Source organism: Drosophila hydei, unplaced genomic scaffold (assembly GCF_003285905.1).
Source record: "Drosophila hydei strain 15085-1641.00,03,60 unplaced genomic scaffold, DhydRS2 tig00000063-arrow-pilon, whole genome shotgun sequence".
Taxonomy (NCBI): domain Eukaryota; kingdom Metazoa; phylum Arthropoda; class Insecta; order Diptera; family Drosophilidae; genus Drosophila; species Drosophila hydei.
Window position 1 is genome coordinate 602,410 of NW_022045657.1, and position 27,620 is coordinate 630,029.

General features: G+C 34.8%; 1 protein-coding gene across 2 annotated transcripts in view; it reads right to left on the reverse strand.

Annotated features, from left to right (window-relative positions):
- Positions 1-27,620, reverse strand: part of LOC111602042 (heparan-sulfate 6-O-sulfotransferase 3-B) — a 92,742-nt gene that overhangs the window by 63,220 nt on the left and 1,902 nt on the right. For both annotated transcript variants that reach the window (XM_023318951.2, XM_023318950.2), the window contains exon 2: positions 26,937-27,325. In XM_023318951.2, the coding sequence (XP_023174719.2) occupies positions 26,937-27,122 (186 nt within the window). In that variant the 5' untranslated portion in view covers positions 27,123-27,325. The remainder of the gene's footprint in view (positions 1-26,936; positions 27,326-27,620) is intronic.

The following is a 27,620-nucleotide window of genomic DNA, read 5'->3' on the forward strand; positions in this document are numbered from 1 at the left end:
ATAATAAATGGTATAAGAAAATAAAAGTATAAGATAGTTATACGAATACGCGCCACGAAAAGCAAGTATATAAATATCAGTATAGGTGTGAATATAAATAACAGTATAAGTACAAATATGACTACCAGTATAAGAACCTGATTTAATACCAGTATAAGTACTAGTATAAATACTAGTATAAGTACTAATATAATTTCGATTATGTGTAGCAGTATAAGTACGTATATAAATACCAGTATAAGTACCAATATAAGTAATAGTATAAGAACACGTACTAGTGTAAGTGTCAGTATAAGTTTAATTATAAGCCACAGTATAAGATTAAGTATAAATAACAGTATAAAACCAAGTATAACTACAAATATAACAGTATAAGTAATATTATAGCAACCAAGTGTTACTATAAGTCTCAATATAAATAATGATACGTGTAAGTATATCAAATAGTACTCGTTCCAGTATTACTAAAAATTCCAAATATAAACATTAAAATCGTAGCTTCCTAGTTTTGTGTTCCGTTAACTATGTTAATATCACTCAGTTTCTGATCTGTCTATGTTAAATTTAACATTTTGGTAAATTAAACTGTTGACAATGTCCATGTAACCTTTAACATCAATGCGGCTATGCTCGCGCACAGCTTCTGAACGGTCAATGTTAGTTTTAGCAGCAACCCAAGCTACAGCAACTAGTTAATACTGCAGCTGCGACAAATTCTCTTACTTTATTCAGCTCCTTCGATGTCTGAAAGTTCTGACAATAGAATTATCAACAAAATGTAGTTGCACTTTTGTTGCAGTTATTGACAGACATGAAGAAAAGAAACCCATTTCGATATGGACTTTAGTTAATATTCTAGTAGCACCTTGCAGATGTGACCAGAGCAAAACTTGCAAATGCCAGCAAAACTCGGGAAAAAAGAAAACTTTTGCACGCTCGTAAAATGCGAAACGTGCCGGAATTCCACGTTGTTATCGACGGCTACCCCTCTGATAGGTACGAAAGATGGGACGCTGTCAAAGCCCATGACATTTGATACAAAAAAATAAATAAAATAAAAACGATGCAGTCTATGGGCTATGAGTAGAAAGCTAAAAGGCCTTAAAATAGAATGACGCGTTTGCCCTATAAATGCGTCATTGGCTCATTAGTAAATGAACTGTAAATGGATTTCAAAGCCTGTCAGAAGATACGAACCCTTGCTATGCGCACACCCAGCCACACTCAAGCACACACAGCTTGACTGGCAGGTGACTCTGGGTAAAGTCCATTCAATTATCCCCTTGAGCAGCGGCTTTCATTGAATTTTGAGTTTGCCATTCGAAAATTAATCTGTAGAAATGGGCACGAGTCGAGCAACTTAAAGTGATTAGAGGTGCCCTTAATGGGAATGTCAAAATGACAGGAAGTTGCTTTGCGGTTGCCAAGAAATTGGGTTATTACTAATCACAAGAAGTGGAGTTTAACTGAATAGTTAATAGCTAGATAATCATAAAATATTTGACTAAAAAATATATTTATTTTGTTTATATTATATAAATATGAATAAGTATTTTTATTATTCATTTTATATATTTTTATATTAATAATAATTTTATATGTATACCTCTAGCTACAGGTAGAATGCTAATATGCTTTACTTTGCGAGGTCTTGCTGTACTAATGATATATACGATTAATTATTAATTGTGGAGAGAAAGTTTTACATTACAATTATCCTGTCCGAAAATTATCTTAGCCTCGAGTCAATCATGTTGAGAACTAATCACCAAAGTAAAATACTCATGCATAAACCTAGATTACAAATAGAATTCATGTTTTAACTGAGCATACGAAGGGAAGCCGGAACACGAATAGAAATGGAATCTGCATTGGTTGGGAGGTAACCAATTATCAAATACTTAGCATGCAATATACTTGGAATTTGGTAGGAGATGCTGGTCTCGCACCAGGCCCAGCACTTGACAAATTTACGTCATTGAAACTCGGAAATCGCACACAAACTATTATTAATGATAATCACAGTAATCGCATTAGAACTGCGCCCAGACGCCGCTGCCCAATTACGCAACTTAACTGTATATCGTGTATAGTTTGCTGTTAGGTAAGTGGGACAATGTGTATTAATTAACAGCACACATACATACGCGCACACAAAACACACACACGCATCATTACACAGCGTAAATTCAATTAGAGCAACAACATAGTGAGTCTTATATAAAACAATGACGGGAATTAAATATCAGAATATTTGCTCAGAAGTTGTTACAATTAATGTATAATATTATTTCGGAATTGATTTGGAACAGATATGATTTGAAATTTGTAACAAATTATTATTAAATACATATTTTTATTTAATATAAATTATTTCCCTATGGGTATCTGCTCATATAGTATATTAGATATAAGTAATTGTAACTATATATATATATATATATATTGGACCAGAAAGCAAGTTCTGTAGATAAGTATTTTTATTGCCCACTTTTAGGGGTAATCACTTTTTATATTTTTTAAGCAGCTTCTTAAGTGTATTTTTATTTTATTGTATGCTTTGTAAGCGCTTATTACATCAGCCAAATCTCCAACAATGTGACAATCACTATATATAGCTAAAGCTAATTAAGACAAGCTACTGAATACCGATTGATTCAATTCTTATACGATTCCTTAACGTTAACTCATCTAAAGTTATTTTTACGCTTTCGATTGATTTCTTTCTATTAGGTATTATTTTGATAAGTTGCTAGCATAAAACATTTTATGCTATACAAGTTACTGGCAAACAGGCTCGTATCTAATGTCAGCTCATACGTACTCATATGATTACCTTAAATTAAGTTCGTATGTCACATGTCAAATCAACGAGGCGAAAACGCGGATAGGATGAGCAGCGCTGTCAAACAATCAAAGCTCATAAAGCGAAAATTTGAACTTTTGGCTGGCGCTATAGATAAGGCGCGAGTGGAAAATAAAGCATGGCCATAAAACGTGGCTTATTTAAGTGCAGCGCGACATGGACCACCGACTGGTTTGGTTGTGGGTCCATTTACTGGACGCGGGCGTCTAACCTGATGCCATGTGCCGTTATTAACGCGCCAACACATTTAGTGAGCGTATATATACGTGCGTGTGTGTGCGCGCTTGAGTATAATGGCAGACATTGCGCTGGGAAGACTTTTGGCCATGGCCAGCTTAATATTTGATTCTACGTGTTGAACATGGAATTTAATTTCTTTGGTAATTAATTGCAATCGTGTTGGCATTACGTTTAATGTTCTAATTGGGCAAATAAGAGGGGGTATCCATGTTTGTTCGAGTGTGTACGTGTGTGTGTATTTGTCAAATTGTTTGACTTTCAGTTTGGCGTTTTATTTGACAAGTCAACGATGTTAATGAGAAATGCAATGCACGCTCCATTGATTCTATGATTTGCCTAATTGTGTGATGCAGACTGTATTTATTTGTGTGTGTGTGTGTGTGAAGAAAGAGTGCTTACATATATATCATCAGCTCAGCATTTTTAAGGGCTGGCACATCAAATTGGTTAAGGAATTCAATTAATTTAGTTTTCTATGGAGAATGACATACAATTTAATTGAATGAAGACCTACGAGACTATGAGAAGAGAATAAAATGAAATAGAATGTGTAGATAATAAAATTGTTATAAAAAAATTGGCAATATTATTAGAGGTCGAGTTTTATATGAATTAAATGAAAAAATGTTCGAGTTTTTAGACCTGGCTTATATTGCAAAGCCTCCTTTATGTAATCAGATTTCGTTGGACACTTCACTCACTTTTTATGGTACAAATGGAAGATGAATATTTACCTAACAAAGCAAGAGGAAATACTTGGAAAAAACCACTTGAAATTCGGAAAAAAACTTGCATTTACCTGCAACGAGAACAAAATACATATAAAAAAAGTTTGTTAAAAAATATTTTGTTTGTATAAGCAAAAAGTAGAAGCAAATATGGTATTTAAGGAACAGGACAAAACAGAGGCAGAGAAACAGAAGCAGAAACGGCTAAACGGACAGCTGTCGCAAACTGGGAGTCACACAAAAGCCTATTAAAAACAACAAGAGGATAAAAGGAACGCAGGACACTTAAAAGAAAAAACTGCCCGGCCGCAGGACAACAAAGCAATATTTGTGTAGGCGCTAAAACGCTTGACACATTTGCAGCGGCCAAACACCAGGGGGCAGCACTCATTACGTCGCTCACTTATGAAATGTACGTGTTAAGCATTAAAGGTCGCCGACCCAAAATTAAAATGTAATTTCCGAAACTGTCAAAATGGAAAACTTCAAATGAAAAACCTCCGAAAAGGAGAAAATTATAATTAATCGACCCGACTAAAGTTTCGTTTTCTTAGTAAACATAGACATTAAACATAGACATTACAATATTGTTCCACGTTAATAGCTAACATATATAACCTATGACTTAAGGTAAAACATTTAGATTTTGAGTAAAAGGCTATGTGTTCTTTAAGTTTATGCAACTATAAGCAATTAAAGTAAAAGTATAGTAAACACTCCAGAAATCATTAAAACAAACCCATTAGTGCCTACAACTGTTAATTGTAAGCTGACACTCAATTGAATTGAGGTAGGTTTTAGTGCACTAAACAATATATATAATAAAAAATAAAATAAAAAATGAAGCAATAAAATCAGTATTATTTATTTTTATTTAATGTAAATTTCTTAAGAATTTAAAGAAAACATATCTGTGCTTATATATATATACATTTATTTTATTTATTTTAAGGCAAAGCCCTGCGTCAAATTAGCTGGCTCTTGGAGGTCCTTAAAAGAGAAAACATACAACGCGAACGGGAACGGGTGAAGAACAGCAGCTACTTTATGTTTTCTGGTCCTGAGTTTTTCCTGCTGTGCCATGTCGGTTGACCGCAAATTAAATTAGAAGAAAAGCGAAACGAGAACATAACAAAAATAACGAGTTGTAAAAACAACAACAACAACAATAAAAGAAACAATAGCTACAATAACAAGTGGAACAAGCGGAAAAACCACAGGCATTCCAAATGGCTGGCATTACGGAAGCAGAACGACAAGAGTCGAGCACCTAAAGTGGACCAGGCCAGAATTAAAACAATAGAGTCAAGAGAGAGCTGCGCTGCAAACAAGTTGGCAAGTTGGCAAGTCCAACATCCTTGAGCTTAGCAGGATAATTACGTAGTTGTAGCTACGTAAGCACCGCTTACGTATAACAGACACTCATTAGACCTATGCTAGGTGTGCCCCACCTATTATTGAGCGGCAGACTCTGTTCTAATGCTCGATTAGCAATTAGTTTTTTTTATTTTTATTTTCAATGTTGTATATTTTAAACGCTGACCAGGACTACAACTTTTCCAAGTACTTAAAAACTTACGGTAGCAAACTTTGGTCTTTTTTTCTCGGGTTTCTCATCCTATCTTCAGAAAAGGGCTCGTTGTTTCTATCTAATGGGCTGCAAGTTTTGTGCGGCAAGGCATGAAAAGGGCTTTTGCAACTTTTTGGGTTCTCTAAGAGGCTTACATGAAAGGCCTCAGCACACAAATTTATTCATACCAGATACAATACAGGAAAGTATTGGGACAAATTGTACATATTGATAATGAATGACTGACAAAAGGTTATTAAACTTATTTTAAAAAAAAAGAGGAAGACCTACAAAGAGAAAGTTTTTAATTAAGGAGTGAATAATTAGTCAAGTGCTAGAAGAGGCTTAGTTACATGAAGCCAAACACTCATTATGGGAGCCTTTCAAATTCTATCATCAATCAAGGTTAACCAAATTTGATGAATGACAAATTCTAAGCTTGAGAAACTCATAAAAAAAGGTATGTTTCAAAATTCAGTTCTTAAGGGAAAATATATAGAGAAAGAGAGGATAGATATAATCTAATCAAGTTAAGTATTAATTCGCTCAAAAGATTTTCCATTAAAGTTTAAAAGATTTCAGTATTTTTTTTTTATAAAATAATATCTAGAAACAGTAACAAAATCGTATATGTATGAATGCATTCATTTCTATATATATAATAGCTAGAAAGAAAAACAATTTGTCTGCCCAATAGAAACTGGCATAAAAAATGGATAATTGTCATTGCAACAGCCAAGTTGTCAGATAATAAAAACACAAATATGCCATGCCTAAAATAAACAAAGTATAAACACACACACACAGAGAGCTGCCAAAAACAATGAAAGACACAAACTAAATATTGAAATAATTTATGCTGGCGCCAAATCTGCGACGCCGTCTCCAACTGTTCCATTCAGCATTCAGACTGTATAGAGCTGGTGACGGTTGGAGGAGGAAGGAGGAGATGGGGGAATTCATTAAAATCAAATAAAAAGCTGGTAGAAAATCTCAACACAACAGGCAATTGTGAAAAATGTGTTAAACATATGCAAAATAAAGTTAAAACAAAAAAACATATAATAAAATAAATAACACAAAATAAGAATAGAAAAAATCACAATAAAAATGTCACTAAACCTACGGCAGACGTTTTAAATCACAACAACAAAAAGCTGGCTCAGAATGTTGCGACAAAGTCATTAATTTTGTGGCTATTATTTATTATTTTATTTAGCATTTTCTTTATCTGTTTTTATTATTTTTGTTTTTGATTTGTCTTCGCTCGATGACAGCGCGAAATATGTTTGCTGCCTTAATAATTTCGATTGCAAATGACAATTTATCTCACGATTGCGATAGAGGCCATATGTGTCTGATAACAAGCCAGAAAAGGTATAAGTCACAAGTCGACGATCATGTACCCTAATATAACTTACGTTCACTCTTGGACTCTACAACTATAGGTATTGATAGAGTCACCAACTATAGTTTATGTATAGAGAAAGTTTTGCTAAGTATTTGATCTAAATATATTATGAAAATTATATCAGTTATTATGAGAAATAAGCTAGATAGAAGCCCAGTTTCTTGACGAACTAAGCTTGAATAGTAATATTCAACTCAAATATGTCATATTTAAATACCTTTATTTACACATAATTTTCAACTGAAATATATATGAACATATCAACCCAAAAATTAATTTAAGCCTCGACAAGAGTATTGTATTTGCGTGTAGGGTTATTCGATTTTCAGCAGGCGTTTGGTTTCTGCACTTTTTTCGTGTGGTCGGATCGCATCGTATGGGTTCAGCCTTCCTCAGTTTGCTGAGAGCTGTTAATAAATCATTTCATTTATGGCAGCCACGCAGCTGCTGAATTATTGGCGACAATGTGGCAGCGTTTCAACTGCTGTTGCTGCTGCCGCCGCTGCAGTCAACCAACGGCTACTGGCGCCGCAAAGTAAACAGGCGAATGATATAAATGATAAAGTTGTGGGCAATATATGATCAAGGCGTTGCAACATCTGTCTCTATTTCGCATGACTATGAACTTTTGCCAGCAAAACTATAGGAATTTGTTGGCACTTGGTTAATGAATACAAAATTGTCATTTATCATAAGAAATAATGATGAGAAAGCCCATCTACTGTTCTTTGCGAGAAAATATACATAATGTCTGCTACTCCTGAACTAGTTAAACACTGTTATAAACTGCCTTTAAATATATTCTCATTAGTGGGGAAAGCAATTTGCCAGCTTAAACTTTAACTAGCTCCCAATTAGTTTTACAATATCCAATGTGCAAATATTAACTTTATTATTTATGAACTCAGTCGCATTCAAGCAAAGAAACAGCATTTTCGAAAGCAGCAATTAGTAGCCACAGCGGTTGCAGCACAATATGGCAAGAAGTACAGCTTTCAACTTTCAACTTTCAAGCATAAAAAAGTGAAGCTCATACATACGAACACATTAATATATGTACATGAATTTAAAAATATATATGTAGATATTCGAGTCCGTTCATTATTACAATTTCAGCACTTGCACTCTACTTTGTACCCAAAAATAATCCCTATGACCAGTTGGCAAAAAAACAAGAGCCAACCCATGTAAGATCCCCCAAAAAAAAAATTAACCCAAAAGAAGCAAAGAGCTGAATAAACCACACAGAAATGCATGCAGTTGTAAAAGTGTGAGTGTGTGAGCGTGTGTGTATATAGCAAGGCGTTAACAGCAAACCACACTTTGTGTAATGGTCTTTTGGGTGGTGCTAAGGAAACGCATATGCGGGCGCACATGCGGCGTATGTGTAATATCGTGTTGACTTTACCAACAAGCGCCCTCGCATACCAATTCTCTCCCTCTCCCTTCATTTAGTAGTCACATGCAACTGAATATGTGCATTGTTTGTTCACACACACACAGACACACACACTTTGACCTACATGTCGGGTTTGGGCACGCACCACGTCTAGTTGCCAGGCTTGATTTTCATTTGAGCCGCATTTCCTAGTGGGCCAAAGGGAACCCATTTTCCTTTGCAGAGCCCAACAAAATGGAGGTCATGGCTTCCGGTTATTACTTTCGTATATATTTTCATTCGTTTTTATTTTTTTCGACATTATTTCTCTTCTCCTTTTTATAGAGCTAACGCGTTTTTAGTTAATGCAAATTATTCAAACTGCAACATGCTGGCAGAAGCCAGCCAAACAGGACGATGGAGACTGCAACATTCGACGGGCTGGAAAAACGCGCTCACTTGTAAAGCAAATACACTGCATTGCATGTTGGCCTTACGGGAATGAGGTTTGAATAAAAAAATATAAAAACCAGCAGAATTTCACTGGATTTAAGCGCAAAAATTTGCCTGCTTTCGGCAATGCAAATTGGAAAATCAGAAGAAAAAAACATAAATAAGATGCATTTCATAGATAAGAGGTTTGTTTAAGCTGATTTGATTGATGTTCAATGCATAGAGCCAAGGCCCATTATATGACTTAAAAATATTTATATATAGTCCATATATGAAGGCATTTGAATAAAGCTACAAATAGAATACAATAAATATTACGGATTTGATAGCTTAAGACTTATATAAAATACTTAAATAATATAAGAAAACCTAAATTTTCCAGTTTTCCAGTATATATTGCAAGCTGGTAGACCGAACAGTTGTTCATAGCTTTTGATCTATTTAATTCTTTTAATCAAGTAAGCAAAAGCTTGAATTTACGACTCTTACGGCTTCAACTTCCCCATATCCAAAGAACATCCCATACGCCTCATGTATTACAAAAAATTTAATTATCAATATAATCAAAAGATTTTTGAGTTTTATGTTGGCTATAAAATAAACTCAGCTAACGCAATTGCCGTTCATAAGAGTCGCGGCTTAATTCAGTTGTGATTAAAACGAAAAATGCTGCACCTTTCTTATCAATGGCACGTGGCAGATAATACAATTAACAGATACGATGCTTTAATTTGCCACGACACGACCCGTACCTGCTGATAAGGTTGCTCCTTAGCCTTAGCCGTTGCTGGAGTCTTAGCCTTTTGGCCGTTCGCCTGTCTGACTGAGCGTTAAACTAATTTTCTACGACAGCACATTAAATGAAATTTTCGGGGTAGTTATTCCCCCGATGTTCTGGTGAGCAGCTTGAGCCGTGGCAAAGGCAATTATGTATGTAGTTATATATATAAATATGGTATGGTAAGGCATGCATGCAGAGGGCGTGTGTAATCCCCAATGACTCCAGAGTCAATCTTGGTCTGTGCCTTTATTAGAATTTCTACACAAAGGCCTGCCAAATTATGCAACAGAGGCCTTATCAATATTCATAACTTTGTTAAGGCAAATGTGTAAGAGGCTAGCGGCAAAACCTAGCCATAAAACGGATCCAAAGATTTACGCTTAAAGTTGCACTGAATTAAAGTTTTAAGTACACCAATATTCCCACAGCATATTGATACGACAACAGCAAAGGGAGAGAAACAGAGAGTTTGTGCGGGAATTGTTGTTAATTTAACGCTGCTTCAACTTCAATTTGAGTGCAGATAGAAAAAAATAGAAACACATTGAATCAGCATAAAATCCACATTATGAAAAGCCAAGCCGAAGCATTATGTAGACTTTTATTAAACTCGGAACCATCTTGGCTAAGCGCCAATAGAAATTTACCTGCCACGCAGGCACACAAGCACACAGACACCTCGGCCCCGCCTTTTTGTCTGTTTGCCCATTTGGTAGTCTCATAAAATTAATAGCCAACGCCTGGTTTACTACCAAGACGCAGAGCAAAAAAAAAATAAAAAAAATTACGCCAAAAATTTGCCTAAACATTTTCTTTTCTTTTTTCTCGAGCTTGGGATAATTTTATAGTCCCTGGCGCTCCAACATTCTGATAGGTATCATAGAAAACTTTACGTTTCAGCAAATTCCAGTTTGGCTAGGCAGGCACACAAGATTTAAGCGTGATTTTTGTGTAAAATATGGCCTAATATCAAGCGGCATTTGGCTAATTTAGTCTGTGCTGCCTCAACGAATTCCATAAGCGCGACAGCATGTCAAGAAATAGATTTTTATCAGCCCTGTTCAGGGATAAGAGTTATGAAGCTGTTAGAAAGGACTGCAGAAGGGGGCACTATGTTATAGAGATGAGAAAAAGCTAAGAATGAAAGAAAATTGTGGAGGAATTTAGAAGAAAAAGGAGCAAAGTCTGAAGTATACTAATTTGAGATGAGATGTCCTGAAACTGGTTAAAATAAGGAACTACAATATATATATTTTTTTATATGCATTCAAGCCAAAATTGAAGTGTACAAAAAATTTTTAAGTGTTTGCAGCCCTTGCATAAATAAGAGAAAACTAAAAACATAAACTCAAATGCCGGCACTTAGCAGCGACTACAATGGACTCATTACTGCCCAGCAAACAGCAGCTGCACCTCGGCATATGGCAGGCATTTAGCACAAATGGAAAAGGTAAATAAACAAGGGGAACAATTACAATGCTTATCGGCAATTAAAGACACGCCTCAGCCAAAGGAAATGAGCGCAAAAGTGCAGAAATGCAAAATGCAAACACTTCAACAAGTTGATGATGATATAAAGAACAAATTTAATGCGCTCCACTGCGCTGTGCCAAAGTTCTAATCATTTACTAAAGAATGCGAGAGGGAGGGATAAAGAGAGAGAGTGAGAAAAAGGGAGAAACTAGGAAGCAAACTTATCGTTAATTGCAATACAAAATGCTGCCATGGGCGCTGAGTAACAATTGCCCCGCTGTAATTGTTGCACTTTATGCAGTTTAACGCACAGCCAACTTTTCAATTGTTGCGACATTTTTATTGCGTAATTTATGCAGCAGCATAGAGAGCAAAGAATTTAGAGTAGTCAAGGCTAAAATCTATCCTCTACACATATAACATAAATATCCATATCTTATTTAGCTTTGCAGCTCTTTAGTTTCCATAGCCCACAGTACTCCTACGATATACAATACAGTTAACTTCTTAAATCCTTACATTTTGAATACATTGATATTTTTTAATTCTAGCAATTTACAAGAATCTACAAAAACTCTTTGATACCCAATGTCACAATCTTCAGCTCTACAGGGTATATGAAGTAAGGGAACAGGAACGTGTGACCGATCGCTGCGGGACTGGACGTGCAACGAGCTGATGACAAAAAGTTTTGCAACTTGGAATTATGTGCAGAACACACACACACACACACACATGTAGTCACACACACACACTAATGGCAGCCACAATTTAGGCATGAGTATGTGTTTGTGCGTTTGCTGACATTTCGAATTAAGTGTAGTTAATGTTGACAAACGTCAACATTATGAGGCTCGCTTGCCACAACAACAACAGTAACAGCAGTAGCAAACAGTGGAAGATGAAGAAGAACAATGCCCCACAGCCTCTAACCCACTCAGATGTCATACAATGTGCGACAATGTGTGCGTCTCTTGGGGCCGCATTGAAGTAGCATTAGACGCTTGATTGATGAATGTTTAAGTGTTAGATTAAGATAATCGACATTTCAATAATAAAATATTCGAGAAATGGAAACGACGCTCGTTTAATACAACGCGAAGCGGCAGAGCAGCAATTTCAATTGAGTGACGCTTGAAGTTGATTTAACGCGTTGAGGACCTGCTCAAATTGAAATGTTTAGTGAATCTGAAAATGCTGCTATATATATGTATGAGATGACATTTTAGTGATCAAATATGATTATACGCTTGATAAAATTTTATTAAAGTGAATTATATTTCAGATTTATCTCGCACGTAAATCTCTAGTTCTTAGTTGCCAAGAACTTGTCATAGATAGGCTTAAAACATGTCCATTTTGCATATTTGCATATTCTTATATATTAATTTTTAACTATATATATACTAAAATATATGAAAATGTACAAATAAAATGTGATTATAATTCGACTAATCCTATCTGAGAGGTGTCTCTCTTATTTTGGGGCAACTTTTACAGCTCTGCAACGACTGGATTGTCAGCAAGTGGGTCAATAGTTTGGCCTTTTTGACACTCTGGCTCTGCGTTTTTTGTTTTGTTTTGTAGGCTTTGTTCTGCAATTCAAATACTGACATAAATAGGAAAAATTGCATAAAAAAAAAAATTAAGAAGTTTTTGCAAAATAAACCAATTTTAATGCATATTAACTTTAAATGCAATTCAAAACAATTGACACATTAAAATTAATGTTGTTCTAGATGTTATTGTTGTTGTTATGAAATTTATGGCGCTGTTGTAGATGTGAAACTAGCGCCAAAAGCTACGCAAAATACTGGACAAATATGCGGCCAACGAAGCGTCAAGAACCCGCTGAAGACATGCAAAATGTGCTTTGACTCTCTCTCTCTCTCTTTCTATATATATATATATATATATATATGTATATATAGTGAAATATATATATATATAAAGAAACATTTCTAGGCGTCACGCGGCATTTGCAAGAGTTAGCGAAATGCTTTAGCCCTACTTGGCCTGAGCTGGGGCCGGCATTTACCATTCATCCATTTGTCGTCAGCAAATGCGGGTTGAAATAGAGAGAAGTAGAAAGTAGCAAGTAGACAGACTAAGAAATACTCTGTGATAGCTTCTGAAATAAGTCCATTCTATGCCTAAAATTGTTAAACTGTTAAACTACTTAAGATTGACCCTAAATCAGCAACTGAGTTACTATTACACATTGAGACACACTCACATTTATATGAATCAAAAAAGTCTAAAGCCAAATCAATATACCCACTTCGAATGCCTAACAGGGTACAGAAAAAGAGGAAAAAATAAATTAAAATTGGCATGGTCTGCCAATGAATTTTGCACTGGGGCAATGTCAATGCACTTTTTGAAGTCAAGCGAAAATAGACAGCGCGAGGGCAAAGAGTTTACGAAATCAGCGAATGCGAGTAGAGGAGAGATGCATTCAATCTTCCCGTCTAACTGCGAGTGGGCAAAACACTTAAAAACTGAATGGGCAAATTGTGTGGAAATGCTTGTTAAGCAAAGGCAACTCAATTAGCTAGAAGTGAAACGTTTTGAGACTTGATAAAAGAACGAAATGAATAGAGACCTGGGAACAAAAAATTGATTTAAGAAAAGCTCAGCTGGCGCCTGATTAGCCAGATAAAAAAGCTAAGGCTATAGAGTTATGCCTTAACCAACTGTTCAACTGTTATTATATCATAGAAACCCGTTAAAAAAATTCACTTTATTCTGCTTGTGCCACATTTCGTATGCGTTAGACAGCAGCACAATTAGCTGGGCTCAATGAAATTAACAATTTTTCGAGCTTACACGCAGAAGAACAATAGAGCAACGCTCTTCAAGTTTTCGAGCAGACATAAATCTAAGCGGAAAATATTGCGGCTGTACGTGGACGTGTAAAAAGCATTTATAAATTTTGGTCACGCCTTGATTTCCTGTTTCCACAGTATTGACTACAACAATGTCGACGCTGCGTTCGTCAATTTCTATTAACACATTTTTGGTTTGAGGCGCTGTCAAAACATTGCCACCTGCAGAGGCGAGGACCGGCGACCGAGGCAAGCAGTTCGGTCTTAGATGCCATTGATAAGCAGGTTTCGACCTGGCCGCTTGCCTGGTACGTGGCTATTGTGTTTGAGCCCTTGCCGCATCTGGGCGCCGGTTTATAATCCGCACGTATCCTGCCGAGGCTTAGCCAGCTTTGTTTCATTGATTTTTGTTGGCCTCCTTCAGCATCTTGGTGTATGTATGCGTGTGTAGGTGTGTCTACTTTTAGCGCGACAACCACTCAACGACATTTTTAACTGAGATTTACCTGCCCCGCAAGGCGTCAAGGTAAAAAGTTGTTATCGATTTTACATCTCATTGTTTCTCAAATGTGAAACATGCATTTAGAAGACTCACATCTTTTTCTTTATATTTATAAATAGTCCGCACAGATACAGCTTACATCTAGAATCACAATGATTCGCTTTAAAAATACGAATACTGGAATTCGATGTTGGCCAAATCAAAATAAATAAATTAACAATTTTATCAAATATATATAATTATGCAATAACCTTTCTACTTATAGATTATATATTTTCGTCATTTTCTCTTTACAGAAACACAAAACAAAAAGAGAAAATATCTTAATAAAATATAGAATTTGTCTACCTGAATCCACTTCGTGTATATTAAAAATCATAGAAGAGACGAACAGTAAGCAATATGGCAAGCGCTCTGATATATATCATGCACATACCTTGCAATATCCGTCTCAGCTTTGATTTCAGACAACTGTCGACAGACTAAAAATGATCTATGTGTTTTAAATTTTATAGCCTAACTAATCGATCTAAAAAACTAATAAACTAAATCAATTTGTTATGCGATTGGTTCTGAGTGCTATACTTAAAGTTTTAGTTCATTAACGTGAATGGGATCTTTAGAGAACTATCAATATACCTTTTTAGCAATTTAAATAAAAAATTTAATAAATAGTAAATTTCAGCAGTATTAAAATAGACATGAGGGAAAAGTGCGTGAAGAAGAGTGATAAAAATAATTAAAGTAAATTATAGTTTCATGAATAAGTTTCTATCAAATTTAAATATTTAACCCGCTAATATGTCCACAGAGAAGACTAAAGAAAGTAAGTTTAAAACTAACTCTAATTCACATAGTAAATTCAGCAGTTTTAGCACTAAGATGAATGATTTTTCAGAGTTTTTAAGTTATAAAGGGGAATATTTTCATTATTAGTTGCAACTCTATCATGTTAGCACGCATATTTATTACTTGATTTATATGTAATGTACTGGTCTGGCATATCTATTATGGAAAGAAATTCCCATTAACACAAACAAAGACGACCCCGCAGCCAACCCCAGTGCGGCAGCGGCTCATTAAGAATCTTGCCTTGGTGGCCTTCAAGAGAAGCAAGCCACTGATAATAATAATAATAATAATAATAAAGAGAAACCATCTATAGAAAAACATATTGTAGACTGAATGAAATGCCTTTGTATTGAGCAGAGAGCCATTGGTTGTTGTTGTTCTGGTTGTTGCCTTTGATTGTGTACTCTTAAAGTGCTGGGAAATGTATTTGCATAAATAATGAAAATATACATAAGGAATATAAAACGCTAACAGAACATAATTCATAATTTAATGTATAAAATGGAAAATTTTACCATCGCAGATTACAATTGTTTTGTTTTCAAGTAAGCAATTGTACAGCTGACACAGACAGACTTTTAAATTATTAAAAGATTTCTTCAAAGCTGAAGATTAAGTATCTTGAGATTCTTTTCCAGAAATTCTTTCGAAATGCTGTCCAACGTTAAGTGCAAGCGCTGAGTAGAAAAGAGCATCGCTTCCGTTTGGTTTCAGTTGCATTTCGGGCCGCTGTGGCTTCTGTGGCAACTCCTGTTGCTACTCGCAGACCGGGTGGCAGCTCTGTCCTCACACTTTGTCAACATGTGTTCAACATGATCACAAACAAGCCGGCTATTACTAGACATCAACATAAACATTAGCAATCCCAAAACGCAAAACCGAACCCGAACAGCAGAGCGGAGCATTAAAAGTGCGTACTTTGAAGGTATACGACGAGTAAATACTCTGTTTTATATGCATCTTACAAAAATATATATGCATGCATATATAAGATAAGAATTAAGGAATCCTCTGTGCTGCTAGAGACCTTCCGAAGATATCATTTTATAAAATAGTTGAGCCATGAAGATAGATTAGGAATGAATTATACAAATAAATGAAAACCTTAAAAAATTCTTTTTGATTAAATATAAAAACCAAACTATCTACTACAGTTAAAGTGAACAGAAATACAGGGTATAGGCAAAACAAAGCTACAAATGCAATTTCAGCTACAGAAGGGGCAATCGTGTATAAGGAGTTGGGGGCGATTACCAAGCTGAACTGCATTGGTTGTTGGGCTTTCGGTCTTGGCCACTTGAGAGGCGCATGCTAAATATGCAAACACATTTTTGTAACATATTCCACAGATTCCCGACTGCCGCTGCATCTTAATGTGTGGCATTTCGTGGCACTCTAAGTGATATATAATAGGGCGTTGAAATGCAAGAGTCGAGCATTTTCGATGCTCTATACGAATAGATGCTCTATTGTTTCAGATGTGATGAATTGCTGGGCACTGTGCTGCCAAACTTTGATGCCTGCCACTTGGCAGCTGTTTCTGGCACATCGGTCAAGATGAAAGACGAGCAGCTATTGAACCGTAGCAGCAGCCCAACACTCTATCAATCTATCTCGCTTTCTTTCACTTTGTCTCTCTCTCTCTCTCTCTCTCTCTCTCTGCCCTCACTCTCTCTCTCTCTCTCTCTCTCCAAATGACTTCAATGGGTTAATGCTATATATGCACGTATATGTGCATATTGTAGTTGGTTCACACTATGACATTTGGCTAGCCCGTCTGCACGTCCGTCCATTGAACATGTCTGGGAGCATTATTTACGACTTCCGTGATGAATTTTCAGTGGCCACTTCAGCAATCACCCAGCCCCATCCTTCTGTCTCGCGCAATCGCGCCTGGACGCACTACAGACATATGCAATCGACATTCATAAAGTACCTCGATTTTAAATATAAACCTCAGTGTGCGTATTTCCTATGCAATACACGATTCCGATGTCTGCGCTGTGAATGTGAGGTTAAGCTGCAAGTGACGGAGTGGGAGAGAAAGAGAGAGAAAAAACAACAGCAGGCGACGCCAGTGCGGGCGGTCTGAGATATTTGCGTGAAGGTAGAACTATGGTTCATATTTAAAGTGGGAGAAGTCTTATGGATGTATTAGAGACAGTCGGAGACAAAAAATATGCGACTGGCATACAAAATATGCAGCGGAATGGCACATAGGATGGAAGGACGACAATTGTTGACAGTAGTGCCTACTGTGTTAAAAAATTAACTTAACAGTGTAAGTTAATTATAGCAGCTCTGCAAAGGAAGCCAAATAAACTATTGTTTGATAGTCAAATATAAACTTGCTAATAAAAATATAAATAAAATTCCACAATCCAGACCTTTATGGAAATATTAATTTGAGGCGAGCAACACCGGAATTTCATTACTATTAGTTAACGCTTATATCTTATACTTCTATAACTAAGTTAATTACAATTTGGACTGTTTCTCATAAACATTAATATCAAATTGATTTGCAACGCCAAAGCGTAGACATAAATCAAATTACATAGAAATATGTTTCTTGAGACGAAACAAAAGAAAAAAACATTCATAAATCAAACAAAAGCTATCCACAAATGCAAAAAATATATGAGAAGAAGAAATCATTAAGGACAATGTGATGCAAGTGACGTAAAAAACATTTTTTTAATAATTTCAGCATATTTGGACGATTGACCAAATGAAAAACATTATGAAAAACGAGAGAACATCAAAAACAAAACATGTTTCGGTCGATAACTTTGCTGTTTTCATCGTCAGACTTGTTTTTTGTTATTTTCCTTTATATCTGCTGTCGTCGTTTCCACTCGAGCAATTAATACGTGAGCAAACTGGAAAATACTTCAAGCAGCGAGCTGTCAGCCAAGTGCAAAACAATGTTAGACCCTGATGTATTATACAGTAAAAGGAGAGGGGGGCATTGGGGCAGAGAGTGACAGAGAGAGGCAGAGTCTGACATATAGCGGGTGGATTGGGGCTGAGAGCAAGATTTGAAGCGGAGGCATAAGCCATAAGCCATAAGACATTCATTCAATGTCGCGCCAACGTCTCGCGTAAGTCGATATCCCAAAAAAAAATCATACAGCCTTTCCCTGTCGCTGTATCCTCTTCTCAGGCCACTTATTCGTCTTCTGCTTATTCTTCTTCTTCTGTGCACTTAAGAGCAAAGACCATAACCATAAAATCGTATTATGTGTAGTTAGCAGTCGTATTGCAATTGCGAAATCCAAACACGCCTCTCACATTGTCACATCGAGCCCGGCTCTATATTTAGAAGTAGTTCCCTTTCCCCTCTCGCTTTTCCCTACCCGTTGTAATTATCATGCGTGCGATTCATGATGATGTTGATGGGCCTGATGATTATCACAGAAAGAAATATAACACATTTTCCACTGCATAATAAATTGTGAGACGGCTTTTCCTCAACATTACATTGTGGAAAATATCTGCTCATATTTCAAGCAACCAAGCGGAAATCCTTTATCGCAACGCCCACTGCCTCTCCCAAACATTCCACACAAATATATCATATAATATGCTTCACATTTTTGCAGCTCGTTAGATTGGCGACAGTATAAAGTTATTCATAGAAATGACATTGTTGCTGTTGTTGTTGGACCTATTCTACCACAGAGCTAACTCATTGTTAGCCCGACTTTTTGCCTGACCGTTTGGCTAGTTCGGCCACGCTGACTGGGCAAATTGTGTGAAAAATTTTTAATTGGATGCTCATTGCACAATTTGCTATATTTTTAAAACAACGCCACGAGCCAAATAGCAAAAGTTGTTCGTTGTCATTAGAGTTCATTAGGCTTATAAAACTAAATTAATGTGCGGCTAAAAATAAAATCAAATTAGCTAAATATATTTAGTTAACGATAAGCTAAGTAGAAATGTTCCGTGCTGTGTGTTTTAATTCAATTACGATTTTAATAACTTTATTAATGTGAAAATATAAATAAAATAAAAAATATATACAGTCAAAGATCTTGCGGTTAATGCCACTGCTATCTATTGATAATGTTTTTCCTCTTTGGAAAGTTTCAACATTGAATTACATTAAATAATTCTAGCATACTTTATAATACAATATGATTTCTATGCATGTAACGTTAGTAAACTGGGCATTGAAAATAAATCATAATTAATATTTTTGATAGAAACACACATCTGCACACCTCCTACATAATTAGACCATTAGGCAAATTGCGGCACATGCATTGAAAATATTTGAAATTGCCAAAATTAGTCCAATTAGACGTGGCTTAAATGCGCACACAAAAACCTTACTACAACATTTCCACCGAGAATTACAAATTGCTAATTGCATTTAGTAAAACATTTTGAATTGAATGCCTAATTGGCTAGGGCTATGTGAATATTATTACGCAATCTGCAAACAAAAGAACATTCATGCAGAAAATATGAAAAAGTTGTTTTGGCAAGACAAATTTGCAAATGGAATTCCCATTAAGAACACATTTGCTAAAAATAAGATATCATATGGCAAATGGCAAATTGTAAATTGCAAATTTATTTAATTGGTTATATAATACCACCCAATTAGCCATATCCATTAGGCTGTGAAGTTTGCCCTCAACTTGACTTCACCGCCAGGTATCCTATACAGGTAACCTGAACTGTTATGCAGATGATGCCGCTGCCAAGCGTTTGATCCTCTTTGATGAACTACCCCGAGAGGCATAAAAAAGCAACAACAAACATAACACACAGACACACACAGAGAATAAAAGCATCTACCTGCATTGCCATTTAAGCTCATAAACGGCTATCGGCTTACATTGCCTTCAAAACATGAGAACCCCAGACATTTAATAATAATACAAATCAATGAACTTTCAATACCCTAACCAACACAAATTGAATCTATGTAAGCGGAAGATCAAACACTTCAAAGCTCTTATTTAAATAAGTTGAAAAGCTTATTATTTAATTATAAATGTATATATATATATATCTTTCATAGCAATCAGAGAGCTTTTATTTTAAATTAAAGTTTAATAAATTAAAAAATAATATAGAGTACCCTAAATCTTATGTTCTTGAAGGTTTTTATCACTTCGAGCTTTGAGATTTTGAAAGAAAAAACAGACTCTTTAAAATAAGAAATGTAGTTATTCTCAAGCTTATAATTTTTCTAAGATTTTTTGAGAATTTTTATATTTTTTTAACTAAAAATAATTTATAGCGAGCTTTTATGCTTAAACCTTAATTTATGCTTAATTATTTTTGACGTTTCCCTAATGCACAAAAGACTCAATTTTAAACTGCTCAAGTCTTATCTCTAAGTGATTCGAATCGCTTTATTGTAGTGTATCCAAGATAAATACACACACACACACACATATACGAACATACATCTGAGAGATAAACTAAAACCTGTTCTCATACATGAACCAGACATTGGGCCCAGCATTTTAAAAGTAACAACAAAAAAACTTTTATCAGAAAAAAAAATCGTTAAAAAGCTGAGCTCTGGACAGGGCCGAAGTCGAAGTTTTAGGCCAGTTAGCTAATTTGTGCCAGGCCATATTATGAAATAACGGAGCTAGAGTGAAAAGGTTATAGGCTCTCTCCATCTCGCTCGCAACGATCAACGATCTTTTGTGCACGAATTAACCTCAAATAGGCGTGAATAATGCGCGTTGATCTTTTTCGAAAATCAGCTGTGCCCCCCATTGTCTTTTGGATTTGGGGTTTGAATCTCCTAAAAGCAAAATAAAACAACATAATATTAAGAAAACCGCAGCACTAATCTGAAATTCATGTGCCCCATTGTTGGAACGGATCGTACCACATTAAAGTGCCGCTGACACGCGTCTTCTGGCTTATGACATGTGCGGTTTTTTTATGCCCGATGCCCCGTGCCCCTTGCTCTATAGCCCCTAGATGTCTGTGCTTCCTCATTGCCGGCTTCTTTTGCTTTTCGCCTGGACGGAGCATGTGCTTTTTTCTTTTATTTATTTTTTTTGTATCTCAGATTTGCTGATAGTTTAATTGGTTTCGACTTGATATAGTTCTCTTTGTTCACATTTTTCAGCCACCGGTTTTACGTTTCAGATCGTTAGGATGTTTATAAAGACATCACATGAACAGCGTATTGATGGTAATTGGCTCGACAGTCCAGCTTTTAAATAGCCTTAATTGACCAGAGTGTTAATTGGTGGAATTCTCAAGCCGGAAATATATTATATGTAGAATGCACAATATATATAAGTATATATATAATAAATAGTATTTTATCTTGTATTTAAACTAGTTGCGAATAACATGGCGAGCTACATGGTCAAGCATTAGCAGTGCATAAATTAAGATAAGAAACTTGAGCACTATTCGTAAATATCATTTACAAACGTTGAACATTGGGCAAGTTAATAAATCATGGAAAGTCGTTGAGATTTCATTAGAAAGACAATTTAAATTGATAAATTGGCTGACTACGAGGTAGAAGCTTGTGGTTTCACTAGAAACTGACAGATAAAACGATCGTTTAATTTTTTCATCAATAAATCTTTTGTGAAAAAGCAGTTAAGATTGTGTGTGTAGAGCTATTAAGTTATAGAAAAAAAAATTTAAAAACTGAAAGTTAAAAATTTATTTATGTTTTATATAGAATAAAAACTGAAAGCCAAATATTTATTAATGTTTAATAAAGAATAAAAGCCGAAAGTAAAATATTTATTTATGTTTTATGTCGAATAAAAACTGAAGTCAAATATTTATTTATGTTTCAACCCGAATAAAAACTGAAAGTGAAATATTGTTTTATAATTTATACTGAATAAAAACGGAAAGTCAAATATTGTTTTCATTTTTATTATGAATTGCATTTGCTGTTTCCGACAAGTCTGTATGTTGGCAAGGTTTTTAGGAACATCATTTTAATAGCTTCACCATCTTAATTTTACAACTCTGTTTACATGATATGTGGATATATCTCGCTGTCGATGGGTTTTAGTCCGACACGCAATTAAATTGATTAAAGTGCGACGCACCTTGTACGAAAAACAACAGCTTCGATAGACAAATCAAGCTGGGGCCATAAATTGTCGCACGATCATAAACCAAATATATGCTAATGCTAATAAAATTTCTAAAGAAAGATTAGGAAACCGAAACATTATGTACATTGGCTGCCGTTGAAATAAGAAGTTTTGATTTTTACGACCAATCAAACTCAGTTGCGTGTTTTTTAAGACGGTGTAGGACAAGTGTTTGCAGCTCGCTAATACAGCAATAAATTTGTAGTAAATATTGAAACCACAAAAGCAGTGAGGAAGAGGAAAAGGAGAGAGAGATAAAGAGTTGAACTTAGCTGTATGCGCAAGTATGTTAAAACACTAAAAAGGAAAACTTTATTTGTGGCCGGAAAACTAGAAAAGCGAAAAACAAAGCATTGCTCACGCATATATCAAAGGGGAGAAAGAAATACTTCAACATTTTATGACCCAGGCCAATGTACTAAAAACAAACTCATAAATACATATAGCTTAACATCTCCAGTGGGTCAACAATTACGAAAACTCTAGCTCATAATTAATACGAGGCAACCAACAGACAGCTCAAAGTTCGAGCAATAAATAAATAAAATTATTTTGAAAAACACGTGCCCAAATTAAAACAAGTAAGAAAGCTCTAGTCGGGGGAGCACGACTATGACATACCCGAAACTCCGTCCTCTATGTGCTTTTAAATGTTTTCCATAGCTGAGGTTCTGTCATGCCACCTTCTGCCCGTTACATACATTTTCACAAAACCATTATACCCTCAAATACCATTTTCAATGAGATCAGGGTATTATGAGCGGAAATTCAATTGGATACTTCGGTATTGTAATTTATTTTTGTAGCTTTGGATAATTACAACGCTCCACTCCCTCCACTTACAATGAAAACAACTCGAAACAACATCAAAATTAACAACAACAACCACCGTTCGCATTTAATTAATGTGATTTTTTTTACCAAGACAATAGCAATAAAAAATATAAATAAATAAATATACACAACACGTTGTCTGGCTGAAATTTACCGTCGTAGAAATTTGAATAAATGGAAATAGATGTGAATATAAAGAAACAGTCCAAAGTTGTGGCATATACCTAATGAATATTCAGAGTAAAAGTGTTCAATTTTGTTTGTTGGTTTTGTGTTTCTGATAAGTTTTTAACACATTTCTGTTGCGCTACAGAGAGCTGAAGTCGGGGCATCTCGATTTCGAGTAGCAATCGGTAAGTAGAAAATGTTTAACCAAATAGAAATGCCAATCCAATCCAAACAAATGTGAGCAATTTGAGTGAAGCATATTCCAGTTGCACAAATAATAAACAAATAAATAAATTAAATACGTAGCAAATCATTTAAGTGCAATAATATATAAAGCAAGCTAGACATATTGGAGTTATGTAGAATTATGTTAACATGAACAGACTGCTAAGCTCTATGTTATATAAAAGCCACTTAAGAGCCTAACATTCTGTTAAAATCATATGCAATGAATCCAATTTTATGTATGCTTTAAACAATATATATTTTACCCTTAACATATAAGGGTAAGTAATGTACTCACACATATATTGTTTTAAGCATACATAAAATTAGATTCATATTCATATATGATAGAATATTGGTATAATAATTTTTCATGTTTGTTAAAACTAATTCCATTAATGAGGTTTAGCATAAGGTAATGTAAAACAACATAATATATTATAAAATGTTTATGGACAAAGAGCTATTAGAGAGAAATTAATAGAGTAAAAGTTTGTTAATTCATAATAAAATAAAATTAATATATTAATTCTATCCTTTGGTTTTTTTAAATCAAATATATATGCATATATTGAAAACATTTTACTTAGCTCATCTCTTAGTCTATTTCATGTCATAAAAACAACTGACACATTTCTGAACTGACATTCAGCCTAATGTATTCATAAATAGAGCACTCATTTAAGATATTTATATATACTTTTAATGATTTTGGCTCTAAGCACATTTGTATTTTTCTACCCCCAAATAAATCTGCATTTAGGAGCAAATGCGTTGCAACAAAAAAGTAAATTTGGACACGCAATGCACCCACGCACTGCACGACTCTAATTTATTTCGCTACACTTTTCATTTGTCGTAACGCGTCGCTAATTAAGCTATTTTTGAAAAATATATATATGTATTTTTGTATATATATATATGACATGTGTGAATGTTTGTGTGCATTATGCCTTAGCTGGGCGTGACTCGTGTCTGCCACGTTGTCTCGCTAGAGAGGACAGAAAAAGAAGAAGCAGAAAGAACCACCACGACACAGTATTCAAGATCGCGTGTTGCCCAGACTGGCAGCTGTGCCCAATTAATGTCACTTTGCTCACCATTTCAATTTGCTATGAGTGCTGCCTATGAGCATATAGAAGTACAGTGAAACCTCGACTAACACACAGTTTGTTTTGAATACTTTTCAGCCTTAGTTGGTCAACTTACATACTCTTTTTGACTGTTTATCAAGTAAGTCTTCACTGTACCCATATCTTGATGTGGGCGTACACAACATGACTGCAAATTAGCCAAATGAAATAAAAATAGACCAAATTTCACACAATTTTTCTGCAAGAACTGTAACCAAAATAAATTCTGTTGATAAGCATTGAGAATGTTGGCCAATTGATGTGTCAGACGATAAACATTTTTTATATAAATTCACAATTTTTTTATGTGACAGTGAACTCATTTTCCACATAGAAACGCACGCGCCCACAACATGCTTTCAGTTAAATATACATATATCAAATATATATATATATATATATATATATATATATATGGGATACTTAGTATTTTTGGGTAGGCAGACGTTCGTGACTTTTATTGTTAAATATAAAAAAAATATAAAAGTATTTTGGGTTTTATGGCGCAAATTAAGTTGGCAAAGATTATTTCAAGAGGGGAATATGCCTACTCTGATTAGTTTTCTTTGAAATAGTTAAAATATCTTTATAATAAATTTCATAGAGTAATTCTAGCAAATCCACAAATTCATGTTCAAAATTATCAAAAGGTGTTATCAAATAAAACAATAATTATCGATTTTTATTATGATAACTGTTTATTAATCTCAACAGTCACAAACAAGTTCTAAATTGCTTTTCAACTAGATCTTGAGCTTAACATGAAAAAGTTAACCGAAAATACGAGCAATAAATTGATTTGTATCGATTTGTCGATAACAACTATTTCGTATCAATAGTATTTAATGACTAACAAATTTCTGTCGACTTAACCACCTTTAGTTAAATATAAGTATATATTTATCGAAACGTATAAGACAATCGCTATTAAAATAATCGTTAACCATAATGTAAAAATCATAAATGATTTGTATCCCAATGAGTTAAGATCTAGCTAAAAATTTGCATTTAAATATATCTTTAGTCGACAATGATAAAATTTAATAACGTAAAATTCAAACTAAAGAAAATGTATCTATAAATCGATAACAGTTATTTTGTATTTGGCATTTAACTGTTATATTCGTTTTTGTTAATATTATACCCAAATGGTAAGGATATATTCAAGTCGTACATCGAAAGAAAAAACTTTTTTAATATCGAGTGTGCGTCATAAAAGTGCATAAGTCTGGCGCGCATTTCAAAATTTATGAGCTCGTCTAATGAATTTATAGACGCTAATATTGGAGATGACCTGGCACGACGATCAATTGATAATATATATACACACACATATTCATGTAGCTGTAATGTGAATGGTGGCCCGCTGAGTTCAGAATTTATGCGTTTCGGTGGCCGTCAAAAATATTTGTTTGAATCACTTTTTACACGCGTCTACAGAGACCCAGTGCACTCTGCACCGCAGGCACCGCATCTCATATTCATCAAATTTTGAATGATTTCGACATATTAAAAGCTTATCATAAAGAGCTGTCATGTCAACAGTTCATTGTGAGATTATTCTCGATTGAGCAATCGTCATGAGCGGAAGTCAAACATAATTTAATTTCATGAAAGATTTATTAACTCTGAGTGTTCCCTATAATTAAGTATTTTTCAAATATATTGAAATAGTTACAAAGCTTAAAAAGTTAAATTTATGAATATATTCCATATTAATAGATTTCGAAATGAATTACATTAAAAACACTCTTCAGCAAACAGTTTACATCCACAAACAAATAAAGATACCGAAAAGATAACTAAATTGTTTGGACTGGTCAAGGCAATATTCTTTGAACATTGCTATGCGCAGAGCTTTCACTGTAGGTAGCCCAGTTTCTAACATATGTTGGGCGAAGCTCTTCTGTATATTCCAAACAATTGAAAGTTTACGGCGCCAATAAGATCTTCTAACAAAGCAAAACACAAAATAACAAAAAAATTCACATAAACAACAAAGTGTTTTCACGTATAAAAATAAAAATGCGAGAATCACATTTCAATATGTGTAATCCGCTGAAGAAACACGAAGGCTAATAAATTCTTGACTTTAGCTAAAAACAAGTTCTCTTCTCGTTTTCGTTTCTTCTCTTTTTTTGGCGACACTTCACGTAAATTCCAAGAATTGATTAAAGCACAGAAAAAAATAAGTTTAATTAAATGCAAACATCAATATAAATTATTATTTTAACAGTTGCTAACTGATTTGCATTGGCGCCAAGCGGGAGATAAGAGTAAAGCGAGAACAACCAAAAAATAAAAACATTGAAAATTTATGGCCTTTACGTCAGAGAAATTCGATAATATAATAGGCCGATAAGCGATTGATAAACTTACCTGATCTTGACAGAAATAGCCGAAGCCGATGATGCCCGCTATGGCTAAAAATAGGCAAAACAGAATAATTGTTCGTATTTTTGAGCGTGGTTCCATCTTTTTAATCTCATAAACACCGCTGGGTAGCAATAAGGCAAAATCACTGTCAACTTGTACGGAAACGTTCTTATGCATATCCACGGGCATGTTCCATAGGGTCACAACAGTTGCTCGTTTAATCACGGGTACCTCTAACACTCGTACAACATTCACGTGAGCGGCTCAACCTACGATCAAACAGCCGTCAATTGCCGTCCAGTCATTGTCCGATAAAAATCAGTGCCACCTATCGGTCACATTTGGCGGCGCATATATATAGTGAGAGACAGGGATTGCAATCGCGCGAATAGCTGTAAATGTAAATAAGAAAACTTAATATTAGATTATATATAAACTTAATATTATATTATATATACTTAATCATAGTTTCTTAAGCCTATTTCTTTTTTCCTCCTTTTTTGCTAGTTCATGACCGACTTAGATTAGACATGCTGTAAATAACAATTTGTCTATTCTTATCTACAGTCGAGGCTTTTATTGCAGATCAGCAGCAACAACAAGAAATTATTCAATTACATAAACAAGTCTAACGAGTACATTCCAAAATCAATAGCGTAAGTGAACTAAGCTAAGCAGAAAAAAATT